Below are 22472 nucleotides of genomic sequence, written 5' to 3'. Positions count from 1 at the left end.
GTGATGGAAGCATTACTTTGATGTTTTTGAACAAACTTTCCCATACCTAATAAACGTAAGAACATAGGTCATTACAGACTACACTAGTTACCTGACCATTATGACAGAGATGCTATACAGAGGGCACTTTGTGTCCACAAAATTAACCCTTTCTTCTTGTAAGCTAAGACATACAGTCTTCTCCAAAAATGGCTTAATTCTGCATGAAAGCAAATAAATTTATGGTATTTATGATTGTGTCACAAAACAAGCAATGATCAGAATTTGGGTGCAATTTAAGCTTACATTTTGCAGTTTTCTTTAACAACTAGAGTAGTAAAGTTCTTCAGCTGCAGTACATGGACTAACAGACATTCACTTCCACTATCATGCCTGGAAAATAAATTTCTTGTATTAGTCACCAAGCATCAATACTTTGCTTGAGAGATAAGAGATAAAAGACTTAAAGAATGTGAAAGAACCTTTTGCTGTGAAACGAATCTCTTACACTAATCAGTTTTAAGCAAAAGCAATTACAAATCTCACACTGATAACAGAACTTTATTAGTAATATTATCTACAGTAACAAAAGTATCATAACTACAAGAGTTAAACGTTATTCAATTTGAAAAGAATAACATTCCTTACTCTTGAACAGGTTTTATAAAATACATTCCTTGGTTTAAACAGTTACACCATACGTGTGTATGTGCGTGTGCACATGTGTACACATATCTGTTACATTAGAAAAGTCAGTCTGCATTATTTTCATCGGTTAATGTTAATGAAAATTAACTAAAAAAAACCCTACTCATTCGTATCAGCATGAATTTTTAAATGGAACTAACAAACTTGGTTGAGATTTGAGAACGCCCAGGCTTGTGAATTTCCAAGGGGTAGAGATGATTCTGGAGGGTTGTCTAAAATACAACCATCCTGCCTTGCACTGCTATCATCTGCCTTTCCACGCTACTCCCGCTACTAACAATAGCATGCCCTAAGCACAGGATTTCAAAGCTGTATTTGGCTCAAAAATTTGAGCCACATTCAAAGCTGTATGTGGCTCTTCTCGTGTGACCTTCCTAAGGTAGTCCTTCTTTATATGGCATAAAAAGATCTCACTCACGGAGACATACCCTATATCCACACTCACACTACTGGTCAAAACAATGAAAATAAATGCTACTGAAAGAAGTAATGAAGGCTCTTCTATCAGCCAGCATTGAAAGGACACTGAATGAACCGTGGTTAAGGCACAAAGTAGCATGTGACTGACTAATCCATACATTCAGTAAACTTTGGATCTCAGTTCAGAAACTTCTGCAGTTAAGTTTATTAAAAAGTTAAAAACCCAAACCAAGAAAACTAGTGAGCAATTTCTGCTGAGTTGACACAAAGAAAGATGAGTAACACTACTCACAGAAATCCAACATGTATTTGTGGTTCTTCATTACTGGCAACATCACCATAAACAGGCTCTTCCAGATCTTCATTCCTGCAGGAACAGAAAGTACTGTAAACTACATACTGACCTAAGCTGTTAAAACATAATGAAACAAACGGTTGTTTTGCTATTTGTGGATATAAGCAATTGTTTGGTAATGCAGGAGGGACTGGTACTATAGAAGGAATTGAGAAATGTATTTAAAAAGACAAAATTGTAGTAATTCACTATTTTAAAAATTGATGTTTTAGAATACCTCTTTCAAAATATTTAGTTTATTTTAATATTTATTCTGCCTCCTATTTCTCTTTAGCATCCTCACAACTTTATCTTCTTCCCAGTTACTGTTTATTGTGTTAAAACAATTGTATAAGGTAACCACAGCTTTACCCATACTTCAATCACTTGGCCAACCTACACATTTTTAGATTTTTAGTAGTTCATCTATTTCTTCCTTGCAGTTATACTTTTATCACCTGCAACTCAGAATTGTAAGTCACACTCTGTATAATTTTATATTGTTATAGATGGCTGAAATAAGATTACTGATTTATGATTAACAAGCTGAGGAAACTATCAAGGGAGAAGTATATGGTGCTAAAATGTTAGACAATAAAGCAAAAGGGACTTGGCACTCGTGAAGATGACAGTGGAACTACATGTAAAAAGCTTCTTTTCTCTAAAACAAGCAACCGAATATTCTTATGTTACTAAGAATTAGCAACTTTGAAAGCGTATTCAGAAATTTACAACTAATTCTTTTGGACCGTGTGGTAGAACAGGAATAGTTCCAGCTTATTATGCATTTATACACCTGACCTTTTGCTTAAAGCTTCAAACACGCCACTGTCACTAGCCAGTGAATGATCTGAGAGACATGCTGAAACTCGCCTGGCTCTCCTCTCCGATCTTCTACCACTGTCTCCTCGTAGAGTTACAGCTGTCATGGAGAAAAAAGTGAAGGCAACATTAGTACAAGGCAACCTCTTTAAATCAAACAAGAAACATTCATTGTATCAAAACTAGTGGCAAAACAGTTGGCACAAACACAGTTCATTGCTTTTTTCATCTAACTTTAAGTTAAAAAACCTAGAATACAATCAACCGGAAATTTTCTGCGGGAGAATTACGGAAGGAAGTTTGTGGCTAATTTCTGACAAGACTAAGTATAAACCAATTGCACTGTTATTAAATGCTCTTCTGGTGGAATAAACCCTCCTGGAGGAAGACTTACATTAATTCAACATATGTACACATGATATCCTAAACTTTTAAGATTTACCTACTGAATATACAATAGGCTGAAAACAAACACAGAGACTAATTCTTTTCAGAAGTTATCTGATAACACAATGTGAGGTTTTGTTCTCATTTGTTTCCTAATACAAAGTCTCAAAGCATACTGTTTATACCATCACATAATAGCAGCTTTTATTTACAGTCTGAGAAGCATTATCAAAAAGAACCAGAGCTTTCCAACTCACTCAGACCACTGTTTTTCCAAATTCTTGGTGAATTACTTTGAAAACTGACTGGGGGAGGAAGAAGCAATATTCAACCACCTCTTCCACCCTTTCCTGAATCACCAGCAACACCATAAATAGCGACTCAGCAATCATTTTCATGTTGTATCAACAAAAATGATGTTACACATAAGGTTTTGCACAGGCAAGTAGGTATAGCAGCTACCAGTCCTTTAAAGTACGTGCACAAGAGGCAATGCTCAAGAATTGTATAGGTAAGGTTTTGATACTTCAGTGACAGCCTGTAACTTGAGGTTGTTATCTTTCGCATCCTAGAGAGAACCATTAAACAGACTTGTGGAAGTGTGCAGTGAAGAACTTTTTGCAACTTTCCCCCCATTTCCTTAAGGCTCAATGACTGTCCTCAAAGCAGAAAAGCGACGGCAAAGAGGTGCCACTTCAGAGGTAGGAAAAGCATCTTATTTGCTTCTACCCAGGCTCAGAAACTTCACAGAAAACATGTAAGTACTCCCAGTTTCAGCAGACAGTGTTTGGAGTGACAGCAGCACAGAGCACATCACACAGGAGGCAAGCACCAGCTGACGTACTGCTTACTACCCCTGACTAAGGATGAAACACGCCTTACTCAAAGTAAGCAACAACTCGTTAAGTATCTCTGTTACATGTTATCTTCAGGCATCAAAAACAAAAGGCTGGTATCCAAACAGTAAGTTTCCTTCAGCAGCGCACCAGCCAACAGCCTGAGCTCCACCTGCAGAGCCCAGCTGAGGTACACGCAACTGAGCCACCCCTCTGCATGGGACCCATCTCACCTCCTACACAAGCACCACCAGAACAGGACATCAGGATTTGAAACTCAATTAAACATCCCCCAAATTAACACAATCACACCACTGCTGTCAGCGGAGGCATCTGGCCAAGCTTAGCTTTAACCCGCTGGCAGACTGGATGCACTGAGCACAGCAGTACTGTGCCAGCCCGAGGAACGTTCCTTTTATCAGGGCACCAACAGCACAAGATCCCAAGAGACCCTCCAAAAAACCCCAGGGTCCTGTTTGAAGCTAGAATTCCCTGGTTCTGTCCCAGAACGTACCAAAAACCAAAACAGATGTCCCATAAAAAGAGCCAGTGCTCTGTCCCTTTGGATCCACAAGTAGCCCTATGGACTTCCCCTCCAAATTCAATGAAGGATTTAGACATCTTCAGCTACGCAGCAAATTTATCTGCTGACCAGGGACATCGCAATCTCCATTGTCTCTGTACCTGGAGAAAGTACTACCCTTTCCCCCCCCCCTACAGATGACAGCATCCCACCTTTACTGTCCAGCATACATCATGTTGCAGTATAACTCATTTCATCCTCACCGCAAATGAGAGACAAGTTCTAGGTAGCTCACAGAAAGCAAAGAAACTGTTTCTGAACCATGGTCTCTTCCACACCACTTGTACAAAGCAGTGGGTTTGTTTTGTTTTATTTTGTTTTTAAGACCTTTTAATTTAGTGAGCCCACCTCCATGAGTCCTGTCACTGAGTATTTATGAAGAATCAAAACTAGCAGTCTGTAGGAACATTTTTCAGTATGAAAATTTCCCAATAATTTTACACCACGGGAAAAAGGATAAACTTCAAAGAAGTGTGTAACTTTTATACAGAAATGCTCCTAGAATGTCGGTACTAATTTTAACAAGTTAAACTAGAATTACTTCTTTTTGTAAATAGGCCTTTGGCTCACCCTTCTACGTCAACACTTTGTATAGATGTAGGAGACGAAAGACCTCATGGGCTCTCTCTTTTGGAGGTTCATGTTCCCAATTTGTCTGGAAGGAAAAATCGGTCTGAAGCACCAATATATAATGTGATGAAAAACTGACATGTTACAACAATGTTGTAACTTGACAATGATTTGCCTGCTGCCTGCGGGCCATGGAAGCATCCGATAACATCTGGACAATCCCAGAGAACTTGGGAGAGATGCAAACACCAAAACATGCCCTTGACTAGAGGAAAACAAAAACAGTCAGCAGGAAAAATCGGTCAAGAATAAAGAAACATCAGATTTTGGTTTAAACAGAACTAGGTTCAGCACAGGTTACAGACCTTCCAATGCTGGAAGCTAAAGAATTGTTTAAAAATATAAAGTTTCAGACAGACAATTACCTTTCATTTTCTTAATTAAATAACAGAATCAGTGAACAGTATATATGAATCTCCACAACTACTGGGTGCCAAAGCTTGACAAACATAAGACAGCCCTAATTAAAAGAATATTCTCAGCTGTCATTAGTTGAAAAAGTGAACTTCAAAGGAAATTCTGGTGTCCAAGACGTCATTAGCTAAAAAAATACGTAAATAAATCTAAAGCATGTTTCACAAACTTAGGAGACTACACATATCGCACATCAGCTCAAAATGCACTGATAAGAGTCAAACACTCTCACAAAAACTAAGTCAGAGACACAAACAGACCTTACCTACCATGATGCTGTCAGGCATTACTATGATATAATAAAGCTGAAGCTTGCAGAACATTTTTCCAGGAATTTAACTACAGCCATATTGTTTAGTTGACATAGCAAAGATTAAGTATGCCATAATGATTAAACAGATACAGCACAATATCAAACAAAACCAAATGTAGCAAAATCTCCTGTTTCTTCACATGCAACGCAAAAAAAAAAAAACCACCAACAACCCCAAACCAACGAACACTTCACACAGAAAAACACACAGGGAATTACAGGCAAAAAAAACCAGCACAATAAATAATTTCAGGTTCACTTACAGGGAATTTTTCTGTTGTGCCGCATGAGAAACAAGACAAAATGAAAAGCACACAATGATAAATCATCTTTTAGATCTATGACAATATTTTGCCAACAACAGACTACTTAGGCATTAAAGGAAACTTAGCACTTGAAAGATTATTTTAGGATAGAGAGGAAGAGATAATGAAGATATTAAAGCCCAATATTTTATTAACATGTTTCATCCCACTCCCAGCTTTATAAATAGGACGGATTTAACCTCTCAGGCATATTCCCTCCGTTCATGGACACTAACGTATTTTGCATTATGCCCCTGTAACAGATACAGAACGGTAAAACAGCAGATCAGCTATTGTACATCGAAACCACAGTTCCTGAAAAACCCCTTGAACTTGCTCAGGTGCTGCTTCAGTCCAAAGTATGCACAGCTTATTCAGCATTAACCCTCCCGGCCCCCCCAAATTTGCAAAAATTACCTGATATTTTATCTAGCGAAGGAATAGGCAAAAGATTTGCGCGAGTTGATACTTGCTGGTTTTCCAGTGTCACATTATACTACCAGACCATTGGGTGGCAGCAGCAAAACACACTGCATCGTACCTTAGTGAAAACCAAACCCCCCCCCAACATCTGGGGGTTCCCAAAATGTGATACATGAGCTTGATGCTCCATCAAATTCTTCAAGAAGAGTGTACAAAACCAAAATAATTTTGAAACTTCCAACAGTTACTTGCAAACAACTGCATTATAATTGCAAACCCAACAGCTAGCGGGTGTGGAGCTCAAAATACATGACTCCAGCCAAAATTCGGAAAGGTTAAACAAGTTTTTCTTAAGCAATTGTTTTCAAATTCACATATTAAAAAAAAAAAATCTCAAAAAAAAGACATCCTGGCTACCTTTTAACCATACATTCTGCCTCAAAAAGACACATAAAGCACTCTGTTGTACACAGAGGAAAGTTGTAACCCCTGGACCAGAAGCTCGAGCTGGGCACTGCAGCAGTGACAGCAGGTAGCACAGGCAAGTTCTGCCAGAGGTTTTCAGAGAAATGTGAGATGTGTAGGAACATGACAGAGAATGGAGAAAAGGAAAAACCAAAGCCGGAATTTGACCCTCATCCTATTGCTCCCTAGGCCCTCAGACCAGGCCTTCACTTCTAGGAAATACACACGAGCTATAAATGAACTACTAACATAGTTTCACTTACCACAATGGATGAAGACATGCTGTGGTCTGATCTGAGGTTTAGAGAAAGCCTCAGGAAGCCTCTTCACGGCACGAATTTAAGTACAAGCTTACATGCTGGTCTGGAATTCTGTTTATTTTGGTCTGAATGCTGCAATATGGGCACTAGAAATGTTTACATCTAGTAAATGTAAATTCTGCAGCAGTATCTCCTGGCAATGCTAGCTGCATTAAGGAAAGTACGTGAGTCTAGACCCAAATGCTGTTTGAACAATAACAGGCTTTTCAGCATACTAGTGACATTTTATTTTTAAAAATAAAAAGTTGAAAGCTTTTCCTTACATACTGTCAATGTTCCCTCCCGTTATCACCTGACAAATAAGATTTTGGTAGGATATTATGATACACTCTCTGGTTATATTTCAAATTACTCCTGATGTTCTACGTCCTGGAATGAAACATTCTACAGAATTGCTAACATAGAATTTTGGATATAGAAATGGGACAGGAATTACAATCTTTAATATTAAAAATATCCTCTAAAAGCCTTTCTCTATTGGCATGGTTTTATTAGCAATATGAGTAAGCCAATAGATAAAAAAATCATCGTGAAGGAATATTGTTTTTCATTTTAACAGCAGTTCTTAATCTGATTAAAACAGGAAAAGAAATTTCTCACATGCCTGTATGCTCAGGTTTCTTAATTTGTTTGTGGTGTTTTTTTAAAAAGGTTTCTGTTCCTCTTTCCGTCTCTCAAATTCATGTTTCTCATCTGTAGTGCCTCAGAAGCTTCCACCAATGAAAGCTAAACCAAGTCCATCAACTTCGCAGTAAAGAAAACTCCACAGTACGTGTGCCGTGGTAACCGCACACGTCGCTCCCCTACGATCACAGAGCATAGGTTCTCCGAGACAGCCACTCAAGTGGATGCTTAACTTTTCACACACGCCCAACAAAACACGCTCCTTGGCCGACAAAGCACTCTACTCATGAGCACAGGGCACCACGCACTCAACACCACCATGACACTGTGGTTTCTGCTCCATTACAGAACTCAGACATGGGAACCTGGTCCAAGGCGTGTACGAATTCAGCACGGAGTCAGACAGCCTTCAATTCAAGCGTTGTTGGCAGCATCACCTCGTGCCTGGTTTTGTGTTTGTCTGTTGGGGTTTTTTTTTCCTCCTATCTCCCCTGGGCTTGTGTGGCTTTAAATTATCAGAATGATGGCAACATAGACGCTACCAGGGGCCTCAGACTTAACTAAACCACACGTGCTTTTACTAATTTCCCATCCAAGACCAAAATATTTATTCCTTGATGCACTACACTTCAAAGAAAGTCCACATTCCATTCCCTTTCCTCCACCCAATTCACCACTATTTTGAGATTTATTTACAAGGATTTCTCTACTCTTGCACCTCTTTGCCCTAAATCTAAAGTTTTGGGGATTTCTGTTTGTTTCATTGATTCTTTTAACAGCTAACACCTACCATGTAATTTTTAACTGATGGAAGTAAAAGAAGCCAAACTGAGGAATAACCTCTACTGTGCTAGTATGCTTAGGTCTGTGTGACATTTTCTATGATAATGTAACAAGATAATAATGTCCAGAAACTCACCTCCACCAGTTTGGACAGCAGTAAGCTGTGGTCCCACTTCTCGCAGCCCTTCATTGTCTACAGGGTAAGCAGACGTCTGAGATGAGCTCGTTCCTTGCGTATCATCGTCACCCAATGCTGTGGTCTGAGCCCTGAGCATTTCCAGGGCTCCTATGCTCGCCATCTCCTCAAAACCTTCCGACATCTGAGCCAAGGGAGAATCTCGAGATGCGGAGAGAAATGGGGTGTCCAGAGGCGAGCTTGGAGGGGACAACGATGACAAGGAGGACCGTGATGACAGGGATGCCAGGGACTGCGGGGTATCCAGAGACCTCCGCTGCTTATTGAAATTTGAGTGTCCAATGGGATCGGCATATGGCACATCCTTTGTGAGAGACTCGAAGGGAATTATGTCAAAGCGTAAATGCTGCCCGTAGTCTGTAATGCTGTCTGATTTGTCGTACTGTGGAAGGCCATAGATGTCCGTAAAGCTGACCGAGCTGAGGGAGCCTCTGCTGGAGGCCAAGGATCCTCGACTGGAAGCCAGGGATCCCCTGCTGCTGCCAGAGGACATTGTGAGGGTGCTAGCCGACAGACTATGGCAGGCAAAGAAAAAGAAAACAAAAAAGGCCTTTTCAACTATAATCAGAAACACCAGTGCAGGCATAAAAATGTCAATCCAGATTACACAAGCAATTTTCTATATATTCAGTACAGTGACACACAGAGATGATTTGACATTTTAAGGTCTAGCTTGTGTCTCTTGCCCTGGCCTCAAGCACAACCATGACTGGAACAGTGCAAGTGACAACCAAATCAACATCACGTGCCTGAAGACAAAGGGTCCAACAGGACAAGACTACTCTTTCCTCCAATATGTAAGCCGCCATAATTTGGCGGAAAAGAAGCCAGGGCAGGATCTGGATCAGTGGACTCAATGTAAAGCCAGGAAGGGTACATTACGATGATCCAGCTTGAATTTACATTAATGATGGGTCATAAACATATCAGGAAGAAGAAGTGAAAAGGGATTTGGAAAGTCCTAACAAACTGCTGGGTAAGCCTCACCCTCACAGTTTTTTTCAGTGCAAAATGAAAAACACTTTAGGAAAAATCCTATTCCAGTTCCTCTTACCACTCTCAGACAGTTAGGGAGACAAGAACATAAGTGACGGAGAGAGATGAAGTGAGACACAGCAGGAACTGAGCTTTTGATGTTGACGTGGTGTTGAGCTGAGGAATCCCCAAGAGCTGCATCAAAAAAGGCAGCTGGGAGTGTGAATATGCAAAACATTCTGGGCTTCTGTGTGGGTCTTAGCACATTCTCATATTTAAAATGGCAAAATTTTGTCATCTCACCAGGGATCAAAAACCCCTCCTTTGGAGAAGGTATCACAACACTAAACCTCACAGAACTTAAAATGATGTTATCTTCATACTAGTAAAAGATTACAACAGGTTTTAAGTATCTTCTTTTCAGAACACAACATAAAATAAACATAAAATTCCCACATACACATAATAATCTAGTCCATATAGCCATCACTAATACTATTCGTAAAACTCCATCCAAATTATCACTTTCCATACACCCAAATTGTATAAATTTGGTAAAAAATTAATTTACTTGGCACACATACATAAAAGTATTAAAAGGTAAACTTTATAGATTATTAATACTCTTCTTTGCTGCAGTGAAACTTCAAAACCTGCTGGTTTTACATAACTCACCTTTTTAACTGGGAGTGTAAATAAGAGGTTAAACGCGTAGCTTCTTCTAGTTGCATAAGCAAACAATTTCTCTTTTCCTGTAACAGTATCCTATAATTAAACAGATACATATTACTATTTTTCTTCATTACAGTAGTGCTCAAGAAGTGCTAGGAGCTTTCCAAGTACAGAAAAATATCACTGCATTGCAGTTTGGAATATAAAAAGAAGTTTCATTGTTTAATGAAAAGTTTTAATTTACACAGCGAGGGAAATCCCAGTAAGAAAACAAGAACCAAGACTCCATCAAAATTCCCAGAGAAGAAAACTAACTGAGGCACAACGTAAGAATCATGACATTGAAAATACATTACAGCAATTAGTGAAGCCATGAAAAGTGCTAGGTAAAAACATCAGACTCTACATGATGTTTTTTCCCTTGCATCAACCTGACTGTGCTAGTAAAATACAGAGAACTACTATGACTTTTGTTGACTTGGCAGGAAAAAAATATTCCAAATAGCTCTATTATCCAAGCTAATTAGCGTCAAATTTCAAAGACAGAAAGAAAATTTTTGGAGAACTTCTGTTAAGCAGTAAACATAAAACTGAACTTTAAGCTCTAGTTCTAGGTGGTTCAAATACATTTATATATCATTATATTTAAGCAGGTGATACAGTATTTTGAATACTAAAGTATGACAAAAATCTCTCACTGCAACTTACTTTTTGCCCATTCTAACGACAAGCAGCTGAACTGCCACAACACAAATGGAATGTACCTATAATGCTGTCAGTCTCAAACACCTATATCATATCTTAAATTCTGTATTTTGAGATTATTAAAACGTTGAAGAACAGACTTTATCTATTGTTATCACATTTCTTCTCTTCCTGAATCCAGAATTGTAAGCATTTGTGGTATTTTGTATCACTGAACTTCAAAATAAAATCAAGGTCGTAATCTGTTTTCTGCTATACATTTGTATGTCCAGGAAAGTTACTGTTCCAGCCCCGCACTGAGAAGTTAGCTGGAAATTGGGATTCTGACAGACAATTCAGAGAAAGCAGATCAAACTTATTTAGGGCTTCAGACCTTCCTCAACTGCAAAGACAGCTGTTAGAATTCAATGTTAATAGGCAGGATAAAAAAAAAAAAATTATCAACAAAAAAGGAGTCTTTCTGGATAATACAAAATGTCAGCATTAGTTTCAATAAACTTTGGATGGTTAAGATATGAAAAAAAAATGTCTTTGTTAGCAGTAAAAACATAAATCTCTCAACTTCTTTGGCCTCCAACTTCATCAATTCATATGTTGGCAAGGGGCTGTAGCACTACGCTCCAGCAACCCCACTGCCCTCTGGGGAGGATCCCTTCATTGCAACCACCTGGCAGAAGCTGCACACCCAAGTGTGTGCAACACTGAAGCTGTTCTCCTGCTTCTGTAGGTCTCAAACCAGGTTAACCAAGTGGTGCAAGGAAGGCTGCAGCTCAGCTATGTAAACTCACATGATAAAGGCACTGCATGCAGGAGCCAAAAGAAAAAGACAAATGGATGCAAGAAACTTAACTGATTCAAAAGCTTCCAGGGGAAAGAAGGGGTATCCACACCATCTACTTCAAAAATCAAACTTAGGAACCTACACTCCACAGTAATCAATCCTGTAAGGTAGGTACCTACACTAAAGGGCAAGAAATGCCCCCAACTAAGGCTGCCAGCCAATCCTAAAACAATAACAACCAAAAGACACCCAACAAAAAAAAACCCCACCTCTGTCCTACAGATTTGAAGTTAGTTCTGATCTGTGCATAACTCGGTGCCTTTAAAACTCACTAACACAACAGAACTGGTTATTATTTAAAGAGGAAGCTTCCTTGTAGTTCATGATTAAGACAAAGTGGAAATAGAAAAGCAGATCTAGGAATGGTTTGGGTTATTCCTGAGCCTAAAACAAACAAACAAATAGATCAGAGCTACTAATAGTTAAGCTTTTCTCCAATTTGTTACACAAAAATAGAGTGGTCTTCAATATTATTCTAACTTCTACTCAACTTTTTGCTAGCATTTGAAATATCAAGTATCACACTGGAACGCTGGTTTCCACAGCATGAACTACATGGAAAAATAGCCTGGTCTTCTTGCCAACATAGTATGCACTACCTAACACCAGAGCCCAAAAACAACAAATAAAACTTACTACACTGCAGTGTAAAGTGAACTCCCTTTTCTGTCAGTTTAAGCTGGAAAGCCAATGTAACGATATTGCAAAAAATTGCAAAATATCTAACACTGAACTGTAGGTTGGCTGTGAATTTTCTATTTATTGCCTGAATTTACTGTCTGAAGTAAGCCTTTTCAAAGGAACTGAAGTCCTCAAGATTTGTATATGGAAGGCACTTCCAAATATTTTAAAAGTGTCTTAATTATGTAAATATTAACCTTCACACAGATCACATTAAAGCTGGTTCATATAGTTTTCCTCAAGTGTCAAACCTGGCTGTTTACCACAATTTAAGGGAAGCGAGTCTGGGAAACAAGTGCTTTCTCACTTTGACTGGAAGGAGTCTATGGTAACAAAAAGAGGTTAAGAGGTTTTGTCCATTTCTTCGGCTACAGGAAAAACTGGGCAACTTTGAAATAAACACAGTGTTTCCATTAATATGTTTTGGGGGTTGTTTATTTTTACATATAACTTGATATTTGATTTACGTTTTCAAGAATAACTCCATTTACTACGTTCTCTGAATGTCAGAGTTGGGATGTGCTCCCACTGCTGAGATTGCAAATTAAGAGGAAAAATTGTATACAAAAGGCAGTAAAAACTTAATCATTTAACTTCCCTGTTATAATGCAGAAACGAAATACAGGAAAATATATTTGTTCTGATGCTTTTGGAGATTGATATTTTTCCACTGCAAAATTAAAGAAAAATCTTTCACTATCCAGGTGTTATTCAGGTCTCTATCATGAGACAATATCACTCAGACTTTTTCCAAGCATCTTCTGTGACTCTATTCTGATCTCTTATTCCTATTCAAGCTTTTTAGATGAATGAAAGGAGAACTACCAAATTACTCCGTAACATTTTTTTTTGTTTCTTAAACACAGTGAAATTCCATACTCTGACTTTTGAAACTACCTATATGGATCTTACAGTAGATAAGAAAATTATTTAAGTTCCCAAACCTTTCAGTGGCCCCATGAGCAGACGTTGCTCTAGCCCGTTGAATTTCATCCTCCAAGCGTCTTTTTTCTTCCTCCAAACGTGCAATGTCTTCTGGGGATCGCCTCTGCTGACTGATGAGCTGCAACTCCTGAAGAAGCGCCTCCTTCTCTTTGATGAGCTGAAGACGGTCCCTGTCCGCTTCAGCCATTCCTGGCCAAGATTCATTGTCTAGCAAGGCCAGCTGCTGTTGTATATTCGAAACTCTTTAAAAGAGGACAAATATATTTCAAAACTCAGAAGAGACAAACATGAAGATAATTGAGAGGAAAAATACCAAAAGGTGCAGCCTGTTGACTTCTGTGACTTTTTTCTTCTAAATTTTGAAACAAGAAAAGTTAGAGGAGTTTGGAAGGATGATTTGTTTCTGGAGTGGGTTTTTTTGTGTATTTTTAAAACACCAAAGAACTGTAAGTGCTCCTAAGCATGTAGCTGTGTAAGAACTGTAGGGCATTCATCTATCACACAAACAGTATCTGTCTTCACAGCTTTCTCATTTTGTAATAAATCAATTCATATTTTAGAGCTCTTGAGTTTGCTGTCTGTACAGCGGATAAAATTGAACGTCCTTTCATTCCTCATTCTTCCGCTATCAGATCTTAACTTGGGATTTCAAAAGCGCAGTGAGAAGCTGAAGGCGATGAAGAGGGGATGCTTATCTAGTGACAATAGGTCTGTATATTCATGTCCCACCTCAGTAGACAAATAGTTCAAGGGGCTGAAAATATTAGGCAGTCCTGACCAACAACAAAATTTTAAGAATAAATAAGCTGTCAGTAAAACAAAAATATAGGTCTGGATAAAAGACTTCCTGGTTACAAAATACAGGTGGCTTTAGATGGATCCATCATCAATTAAATAAGCTAATTTGATTTTTTTTGTGGTAGGCTTTATAGCCAAAAGTAGCTTCCTATATCAATATGCTGAACCACTACACAAAACAACAGCTTTAAAATGTCAACTGTGGAATTATTCTTAAGAAAGTGTTCTGCTAAAAACAAATTTTGAACTCTTATAAATATACAAAGAACCCTAAAGCTAGAAATTTCACAAATGTTTCTTTTGGCAAAATCAAAAGGTATATAACCATAACAGGGAGAACACTCTTTTACTGCTAGGTATTTATTTATACTAGGTATTTATATTGCCTTACAATGGACAATTTAGACAACTTTAGAACACTAGAGTTAAAATGAAAAGTAAAAAAAAAATCTAGCTTTCTCATTTTTGAACATTTGAAACTACAGTATTGTACAAAAGTTATGCAGTTGTACACCTCAATTTCATCTTCACTTTGAAATGGTAGCATTCAAAGTTCAGCGCACCATAAAAGACTACCACCCTTAAAATAAATAAATAAATAAGTAAAAGCACATTTAAAGCCAGCCATAAAAGTGGGATATGCACTGATTCATTTGGTAAGTTAGTTTAAGTAATCCTTTTTTCTAAAATATTTGGTAAGAAAGAAAAGATAACAAAGAAAGCAAGGTAAAAGCACATAACAAACAAACAAACAAACAGAAGATCCACGGTGTGATAATATGTGTTTACGAATAAAAGAGAAAGCACAGACTTGACAAATGCAAGGTTTTCCCCATCTAAAATCAAAACCGCATGCAATGTTTATTTCATACTGACATCTGGAAAGTATTTGGCCATCTTATTATCAGGGGAAGGGAAATAAAATATCAATATAAGTCATTTTGCAATGACTGCATTCATATATGGATAGGAATTTTACTGTGAGTTTTGTCAAAAACATTTTTTCCCCCTTAGATTTCATTTACAGCAAGTAAAGACCTTGTGTATTATGTTACATTTTAGTCTAAAGCAGAATATTTTATCAAGCCCTTCAATACCATTTCCTCCTCCTTGCATTAACAACCAACTTCCTGCCAATAGCTACTGAAAGCGCCATTGTGAATCAATACGTATAGTCTACATATTTCATGCCTCAGCTATTGTGCATGAATTCCAGATGCAGCTTCCTGAAGAACACCTCGCCCCATCGACCAAACACCAGGGCCAGGAAGAGCGAGCAGATTTAGGATCCCTCCTCTCCCCTACCCTGCATTGTTAAAGATTCAGTAAACACTCCTGAAGGCGTATACAGCATAATTCTAAAAGGTTCAGTGCCAAATGAAACAAATGGGTGCTCAAGGTCCTCTCAACAGCATTACAGAGTTCAGGTACAAATGGGTTATCACAGCTTGGCAAGCTTGGCATCAGATCCGTGAATCAGATGAGCCCTGGCAAGGTATTTGAGTGAGCACGTTCATAGATGAGACATGTCTGATGAAATCTCTGTTTTGTTTTATAAGACGGCCAAAGGACTGACTCTCTCCTTCATTTTAACACTCATAATTGTTTTGATAGCTATTTTTCTAATGCAGGGTGAGCTGGGTAAGAAGCTGATCACAGGAGCAAATAAATGCTACTGCAGGCAACAAGGAAGAGAGAAGTACCAGCAGGCAAGACAGGAAGGTGGGATCCCACCTTTCAGCCCCAGTTAACCACTGAATCAGCTTGGCTGTAGAGTAAAACACCACCCCCAAACAAGAGGTTTTAATTTAGACTCTTGAGCTTGCTGAGAGCACGTAATTCCCTTTGTATATGACATTCCAGTTTAAAGTTTGTTTTTTCCCCTCAATTTTTATCATGACAATGCTTTGAAAGTAGGAAAATATCCTACAGTAACTTAATTATACTGTTATTAAAGGGAAAAGTACTGCTGTGGATAAGGTTTGTATCACTGAAGCGTTCCAAAATCTGATTAGGTATTTACTTTGATTCCCTTGACACTCTTAGCATTTCAGTTAGCTCTTCTTATCTCTGTTTTCCCTTTAAGCAAAGAAAAACCACTCACAAAGCACTACATGATGCAGGAATCTGTTGGGAGGGGAACTTCAGCATCAGTAAGCCAGTTTTCTGCAACCTGCATTTCTTGAACCAAAGTTTTCGGGGAATTTTGTTGCTTGCTTTCCACTGAGTTCTCCCTCTGTATGGCAAGTTGTTTCAAAAAGCTGCCAGTGATAAACTTTTTAAAATTTATCTCCTTGGCTAGAAAACATCCCTAAGGTTTCTATGGTCTCTCTCACTCAAACCTAAGAAAAATATCTGAGAAAAATATCTGAGGAGTCATATTCAGTTCTGCTAAAAACGTAATAAAAAAATCATTTTAAACATGGTCCATAATTGCTATTTGTCTTCTCCCAATGCTAGCTCTTCTTCCCAAACACAATAAAGGCATAAATAAGCAATTTCACTGTGCCAGATTTTATACCTGTTCTCACTGCTGGTATGTTACAAAAAAGTGTCTGTTTTGCGTTTTCAGAATCAGTGCATATGTTCACCTACCTTAAACACCTGTTTAAACAGATTAATGACATGACATAGATTGCAATTTAAAGGGGGGGGGACACAGATTTAGGATCCTTTATGAAGCCTCTCTTTTTCAAACACATTTTTCCTTCCTAGTGGGTATTTTTTTAAGATACTACTACTCAGGTGTAGCCACTGCAAAAGAGTACTTTTATCTTGTAAAAGAGTACTTTTATCTGACCCATTGCCAGATACTGAGGTCACTACTGATATAGCAATTTAGCATATACCTGGGGAAAAAACAGTTAATTTTGAGCCATTAACATTCCAGGCATTTTGCCCATTCCCATCCTTGCATAACAAGTGCTGAGGAGCTTGCATTCCATGCTCGAGTAGGTGGTATCAAATGACTGGTTTCCTAGGTAGGCAGACCGACTTGCTGCTTATTTCAGTATTTAAAAATTTCGAATGGAGATGAACATAACAGCTCCTGTTAAGCAGAAAAGCAGGAGGGGCACAGACGGAATAGACAAAGGTTTAGCCTGGTGATTTAAGTAAACGCTGATTAGAAATGGCAAATTTGCCCTGAATTAGCCACGCTAATGTAGCTAGAATGATGCCTAGCCCAAGATAACGTACGCATAGCATGAGGGTGGCGATCAGTACAGCCAGTAGTTTACTACACAAACTACATCATGGGGACAAAAAGCATATATTTTCAGAGTGAAATTGTTATATATCTACACAGACCTCCCTAGACAAAATAGGGCAATTCTTCTGTCATTGGAAATATCTGGGGAACCTAAAATATTTTGTTAGCATCTAGAACCTCATTTTCAAGACTGCTATGTGAACCCAGCACTAATGAAATTATACTGCTGAGCTCGAGAATATTTCAATTTAGAAGAGGTTATTGATTAAAATATAGCATGAGAAACAAGACTAAAGTAAAAATCACTTTTTGTGAGATTAAAGAGTCCGATCTACAATTACAATTAACCCCATGTTTAGACTATGACTGAACATTATGAACAAGGCAGATGTCTTGGAAAGGGAAATACTTTGAAGGAATACAAAGATCCTAACCCATGCTCATAAAAGGGACAAATTGTGGGTATCCTATAGCTGGTACTTCCTAACCTACAAACTCTGGTCTTTCTAGCTTAAACAAGTTCTTTGAACTTACTTTGTTTGAATTTTCCAAGGAAAAAAACAAACCAAACAATACCCCCCTACATATAAATGCCTAGACTTTTGGGTGACATATCACACCGCTCCAAAGCTGAGGCCTTTGCTACCTGTGGTACGGGAAGACTGGTGGGGATAAAATAAAGAAAAAAAAAAAATCCACAGTTATGATATGGAGAAGAACAGTGGCTAAGATCACACAAATGTGCCAAGATGATCAACATAAATCAGCCCATCTTATTTTTTTCCTTAGGCTTAGAATGGGCTTATAATTGGACTCAGTTCTCTGACACTTCAGGTAACAGAGAACTTCCCCTACATGCAATACCCACCCAGAGGTGTCTGTGGGACTGAAGACACATAATGAAGAGGGTAAGAACTTGGTAATTTCTGGTATTTATGGGCCTTCTTGACAGTGGATTATGATTTCTATCCAAAGAGGGGAAGGCTAGAGAAAGGGGAAGAAAGAAATGGAAAGAACAAGCAGCTGGGGAACTCAGCCAAATGCTCACAAAATTTCTCCACTGTGTCTACTTTGGCTGTTCCTGCAAGTATGTGCCACTGTGGCTTTGGCGGACAACACGAGTATGCTCTGTAGAATATCCAGCCTTCCTGGCAGCCCGATTCAATAACAAGGAGGTCCTAAATTGGTTGAAGTCACTAATGAAATCTTTAGAGTCTATAGCATTTTGCAGATAAAATTAGGTATTCGCTTTTAGGAAAATTGCAAAGACTGCTAAAAATCAACGGAGGAGAGGAATCAGTATTTTCCCCAATTCACAGGTAAACTGGTATAATAAAAACTTGTTCAAGAGCACAGCTCAGCTCCCTTTATAACTCAAAGAAAAAGTTTTATGTTTAAAAATTGACACCGGGAGATTTAGGTTGAGCTGACAGTTGTGTGATATCAGACAAATTAATTAATCCCTAAATCGGATTTTCAGATTAGTTTAGCAGAATAAAGCATACAAGTCCACTGAATTTCACTAGAAATTAGGCAACTACACCTTGAAACCTGCCTACACCAGATGAATTTTAACAGGAAAATACTTAACTATGTTACTGTATCAGTACTGGAATCTTGCTATCAATATCCAACCAAAATGTATTTTTGGCAGTACAAGCACAAATTGCACTGACACGCTAGTGCTAGTGCTTTTAAAAGCCCAAGTGAAAATTAGTTTTGGTAATGAGACAACAAGTTTGCAAGAAAGTAACTATTCAGCAACTATACTGAAAATAAAGAAGTAGCATGCTTACAAGGAATGTGGAAGTATTAAGCATAGCTGAGGAGGAGGCTTTTTCAAGGCTAAAATAAATCTATTGACAGCCACTGTATATTTAAACAATTGAACATCTTTGAATTCAGATTTACAGAAGGCATAAACAAAGTACTGCTTTTGTACCCAAATTAGATAAGCTGGTTGAAGATCTTTGGATGTGTTAGTCCATTAAAGTCAGCTACCATGATAATTTAAAAAATTAAACAAATTACAGTTAAAAATGTTGGTGCTTCTCATTGGAGGTATCATTTTTCATCTATTGATTAAATACACTTCGCAGGATATGAGGCACTGCAGCAGTAATGTTCCATGATTATTTGCTAATATTCTTCACGTAGTCATTATACTGAACTGTACAACTTAAAGAGTTATCAAAGAAAAACAATTTGCTTTTGATTTCTCTTTCTCTGAAACAGTCTATTGAGAAAACTGCTCGAGGGGTACACTTTCCAGTGTGCAAATGCTTTCATGAGAGGTGGTCTCACTGAAATAGCAACTGAAACTGAAAACGGTATTTATCCAGGCAGCTTGGGGCTGTCTGTTCAAAAAGACCGTCCTCCCTCCCCTCCTGCTTCTCTGGAGGGCCACACTGACAGATCTGAGAGAAGAAATTTCATGGAAATAAGGTATAGTTTATTTAAAAATAATGGGGGGGAAGAGTAAAGAGCAGAAAAAAAGTGATTGAGCCTCTCTTCAGCATGATTGGCGAGTTAAAAAGTAGAATTTCCACGCCTCCTCCCAGAGCCTGGATCAGGCACAGGAGAGAGGACCGCTTCCCCAGCCTGCTGAAGATGTCAGAACCCACCCAGGGGAAAAATTAAATTGCAAATCATTCAACTTCCTTCCAGTGAGAAACTGAAGTGGAAAAAAAAAGCTATGTGAATGTCTTAATTTATGCAAAGGCCAAACCACTCAGTAGTTAAGAGACATTTCTGAAGGAGGAATTAAAATCAAATTATCTTTTATGAGGGAGGAGAGATATTTTGGGAGTATAAGCCAACTTTTCTACTATCACTGGGTTTCATCTCCTGAATTCCGCAAGACAGTTCATTCAGAAATCCCAACAGTGCATTTCTTTGCTAAGACACCATACACAGAGAACATTTTTTAAAAAAAAAAAAAACAAACTTCTTCACTACATACAGCAAATATCGTATCTAGAGCTGTAGGATCTTCTGGCTGGATTCATAAGAGTGACTAAAATGCAACATGCTGCCCTTCAGTTTGTGAGGCTTTTTTCCTGCTTCCCTTTAAGGCAAAAGACATATTTTCCTTCTACAATGTACTTTAAAAGTCTCCCATTAAAACTTGGAAATAAGACAGTTTGTCTGTTGTACTTATTTGCTACATGTTTCCACACCCCGTTTGACAAGAAAGTAGTCATAATATCCTGCTTTACAGTTGTGACATACTGTAGCATTTTAATTTTCTACTTTGAGGATTTTAATCCATGGCAGCACATTCCCTCACCCACACTGTGCAGTAACAGTAGATATTTCACCAAACACAAAGATATTTAGTAGAGACAAAAGCCCTACAGAAATGCCAGCAAGCTAAGGGGAAGGAATGCATGATAAATGAAGAATGCAACCACAGAGATAACTGGTAGGGGCAATGAGCTTTGTGCAGTTCCACTCAAAAGCTGAAAGCTGATTACTTCCGTACAACATACTGGGCAGAATAAGGCTACTATTTTAAAGCGACTAACATGCTTTTGCTAAATAACGAACCATTGTCAGAGCTGCTATCCCAGGACAGCAAACTACCCTTACTGCAATTACTGTTCTCTAGTTGGAAGGTTAGTTACCCGGATTTTCTACACATAATTAACATCAAACCCCAGCTCACATCTGATGTTCAGAAATACTGCATTCCATGCATAAGCAAATGTTCGACATTTCCAGCTGAGAAATACTTCTGTTACTTTAAAAAAAAAAAAATCACACCAAAAAAACCCTCCCCACGTCTGTCTTTCCCCTACAGTAACACACAAGCAGAGAATTGTTTTGAAAAACACATAGAAAAGGTACGTCAGAAACACGAACTAAAATCATTTAATATAATCTCCGCAGCACCAGTGGCTCTGCTGAACTAAACCATATAAAATTAAATTCTACCCTCCTCCTTTCAGCAACTGTCATGAATCTCTAAATCCCTGGGCTAGTAAATGCTAAGAATTAAGCCTGAGACCAAACAGGACACTGACGGAATTTTGTTTTGCCCTTTCTTTGCCCAATTATTTAATCTATATTAGGTAGTAGTTGCTGGTATTCACATGCAGTGTTTTACAATGCAGACTTTCATTCCAGTTACAAATCCTGAAGATTTAGCTGTGTATCTCTAACATGCTTGCACCAATTTAATTTTTTTTTTTTGGAAGCCTGTATTGCGTCCAAATGTGGGTAAATTTTCCAAGAACAACAAAATGGCAAATTACCTATAAAGCTTCCAATCCCTGCCAAGACATATGACAGCATTCCAGTTTCCCCCAAAGAAAGAGTCACCATAATATGGAAAAAATGAGGCAAAAGTATTGAATTTTTTTTAACCCTTGCTCTCACTGATGTAAAAAACTGGCAAAATTAAGTTGAAGAGAAAAAAGAAAAATACTAATTTAAAAAAAAAAAAATTAAAGCTAAGGGTTTTCTAAGTTTCCTATACATGTTTTAATTGTCAGACAATTTTAATAAGAGAATGCTCTATCAGCACAAATTAAAATAATAAGTGTATAAAATTACTGTGTTAAAGTCATCATCTATACTACACTATTGCTCTGAATATGTGGCAAAGAGTTTGAAAACAATGAGGTTAAATGAGGACCCACTAAATAATACCAGTAGATAGCATTTTTAAAACAGTAGTAAGTAAGAATAGATTACTTTTATAAAGCCACAAAAGAAATTTCTTCACAAAAGAAATAATTACAATCAGCAATAATTAGATTGGAGGACTTAGTGAAGAATTAATCTATTTCACGTAATTATTTTTTTTTTCTTTCCATTTTTATCAGATTTTTTTTTCCCCAATCTCAACATTTATATTTCTGTACCCTTTTGTTCAGCTCTGAACATCTTCATTTATCTCACAGGGAGTTCTGCGTTTTCTTCACACCGAGTTCATGACTTCAGTACAGTGAACTTAGAACACAGGTATGCAAAGCTCCGAATGTACTGACAGACCAGGCTGATAAGTGTAAATTTAAAGACTGTTTATATCGAGGTTTGAGAAAGTGGGGCAGGGGGGAGAATGTAAAACAGTTCAATTAAACTACTGCAATTTTGTG

The 22472-nt window shown here is 38.0% G+C and overlaps 1 protein-coding gene across 3 annotated transcripts in view; it reads right to left on the bottom strand.

Moving 5' to 3' along the window:
• Positions 1-22472, bottom strand: part of WWC3 (WWC family member 3) — a 105321-nt gene that overhangs the window by 20014 nt on the left and 62835 nt on the right. For 2 of the 3 annotated variants that reach the window (XM_054205350.1, XM_054205359.1), the window contains exons 9-14: positions 13361-13603; positions 10193-10282; positions 8483-9057; positions 2243-2363; positions 1400-1474; positions 286-372 (exon numbers count right to left, since the gene is read on the bottom strand). In XM_054205350.1, the coding sequence (XP_054061325.1) occupies positions 286-372; positions 1400-1474; positions 2243-2363; positions 8483-9057; positions 10193-10282; positions 13361-13603 (1191 nt within the window). The remainder of the gene's footprint in view (positions 1-285; positions 373-1399; positions 1475-2242; positions 2364-8482; positions 9058-10192; positions 10283-13360; positions 13604-22472) is intronic. The other variant, XM_054205369.1, reaches the window with a different exon arrangement.

This window comes from Rissa tridactyla, chromosome 1 (assembly GCF_028500815.1).
Source record: "Rissa tridactyla isolate bRisTri1 chromosome 1, bRisTri1.patW.cur.20221130, whole genome shotgun sequence".
NCBI classification, from domain to species: domain Eukaryota; kingdom Metazoa; phylum Chordata; class Aves; order Charadriiformes; family Laridae; genus Rissa; species Rissa tridactyla.
This window is presented reverse-complemented; position numbering and strand designations above follow the sequence as displayed.